Raw genomic sequence first — 1685 nt, 5'->3', positions numbered from 1 at the left:
AAATAAATTAAAAAATCAATGGCAAAATAGTTTTTTTAGCAAAGACAGCCACCAAATGCGCAAAAAAAAACAAACAATAGGGACCTTTTGAGCTAAAAAAAATAAGTTAAGGACCAAACGTACAAATTACTCTAAACCATAGGGACCATTCGTGTAACCTGCAATCTGTAATCTATAATTTGTACACTCTGTTCCGCCCTCTACCACCATGATCTTGAAGGTTGCCGTCGGCTGCTCCGGCTTCCCTTCGGCACTATAACAATAAGCTCAGGTCCTACAACAACCGCCGTCGCCAACTCCGGCCGTGTAATCGCCGGAAGCCGAAATCTCCACCCATCAACCTCTAATTTATCCAACAACAACTCCACCTCTCCAAATCCATTTCCTCCCCTGACAACAACTTTCGTCACCTCCGGGTGAATCTTCACGGCATGAGCCTTTACCTTACCGGAAAAGGCGTTGTCATCAATGTTCGCTGTAAACCTGTAACAATCGGATTTATCTTCGATTGAAACATCGGCGTATGATCCGAGAGGAAGCTCGAGAACTTGGCTAAAAACGTGTGGGAGCCTCCGAAGCTGCTTCTGAGGATTTACAGGCATCGGAGATGAAATTGAGTTGGAGTTTTGATGAACGTGTTGAGGAATTAAGATTGTTGATCGGTTAATTTGTAGGGATGATGGCGAAGTGAAGAATAATTGTATGAGATTTAGGAGAATCTATACCTTGAAAACGTTGGGTTGATTGCAAAAGCAATATGGAATCATTGAATCAAATCAATGAAGTCAGTCTTTCAAGATTCTGTCAAACCCTACATATTACCTTTCCTATTATTTTTTCTTTAAATTGTAAAATACTAAAATATAATAAAATAAAGAGAAATTGCAAATCTGGTCTCAATGGTTTCTTGATTTTTATGAATAGAGTCCAGGCATTTTCAAAATTACGATATGGTCTTGCATAGTTGTAGTGATGAAACTATCATGTAGCCTTGTTAGGATTCAAGTTGTTTGGGATAATTAACATGATTGTTTGTAGTTATTTTGTACATAAAAACATTGAATTGAGCAAAAAATAAAATATAAAGGTAAAATAGTCATTTTTATCATTCAGCACAACAATTCAGATGATCCAACCAAACACCATTTTAAAATTCAGACTCTCTTACAAATTCAGACCTCTTAAATATTCAGTTTTTAAAAATTCAGATCCTACCAAATAGCCCTTACTTTGGTTAACAATTTCTTATACATTTTTTTATAAATTAATTGTAGTGGTCAATTAATGGTGTTATCCTTTTTGATTAACACATGTGAAGAAAATAAATTGTCGAGATGAAAGTTAAAGATATCATGGGATACATTGTTCAATTTGACTCCGATGGAAGTTGTTTATAAGAATTATAATTTTTGAGGTAAATATTTGCCTTGAATTTATGGAACCGGTATGTTGTATATTGTTAGGAAGACCAATTGCCACCATCCCTTGATCATAGTCATAATTGAATTAGAGACACATTTCAAGGTTACCAATGAACAAGACAAATGGTGCTCTTGGGGATGCCATATAATCTTATACTCTTTCTGTCAAGTATCATAAGAGCAAGTCATTTGTTTTCTTGAATAATAAGTTGTAAGTTATTATTTGTTTGAAGTTCATATCTTTTGAGCACTTCTAGAACTATA

The 1685-nt window shown here is 35.1% G+C and overlaps 1 protein-coding gene across 1 annotated transcript; it reads right to left on the bottom strand.

Moving 5' to 3' along the window:
- Positions 1-200: 200 nt before the first annotated feature.
- LOC145130035 (uncharacterized) lies at positions 201-602 on the bottom strand. Its single transcript, XM_079064891.1, has one exon. The coding sequence runs from the start codon at positions 600-602 to the stop codon at positions 201-203; it is 402 nt and encodes a 133-aa protein (XP_078921017.1).
- Positions 603-1685: the final 1083 nt, after the last annotated feature.

The sequence above is a fragment of the Lactuca virosa genome, chromosome 1 (genome assembly GCF_052849685.1).
Source record: "Lactuca virosa cultivar CGN04683 chromosome 1, Lactuca_virosa_CGN04683_v6, whole genome shotgun sequence".
Taxonomy (NCBI): domain Eukaryota; kingdom Viridiplantae; phylum Streptophyta; class Magnoliopsida; order Asterales; family Asteraceae; genus Lactuca; species Lactuca virosa.
Note: the sequence above shows the minus strand (reverse complement) of the source record. Positions and strands in the feature narration are given on the sequence as shown.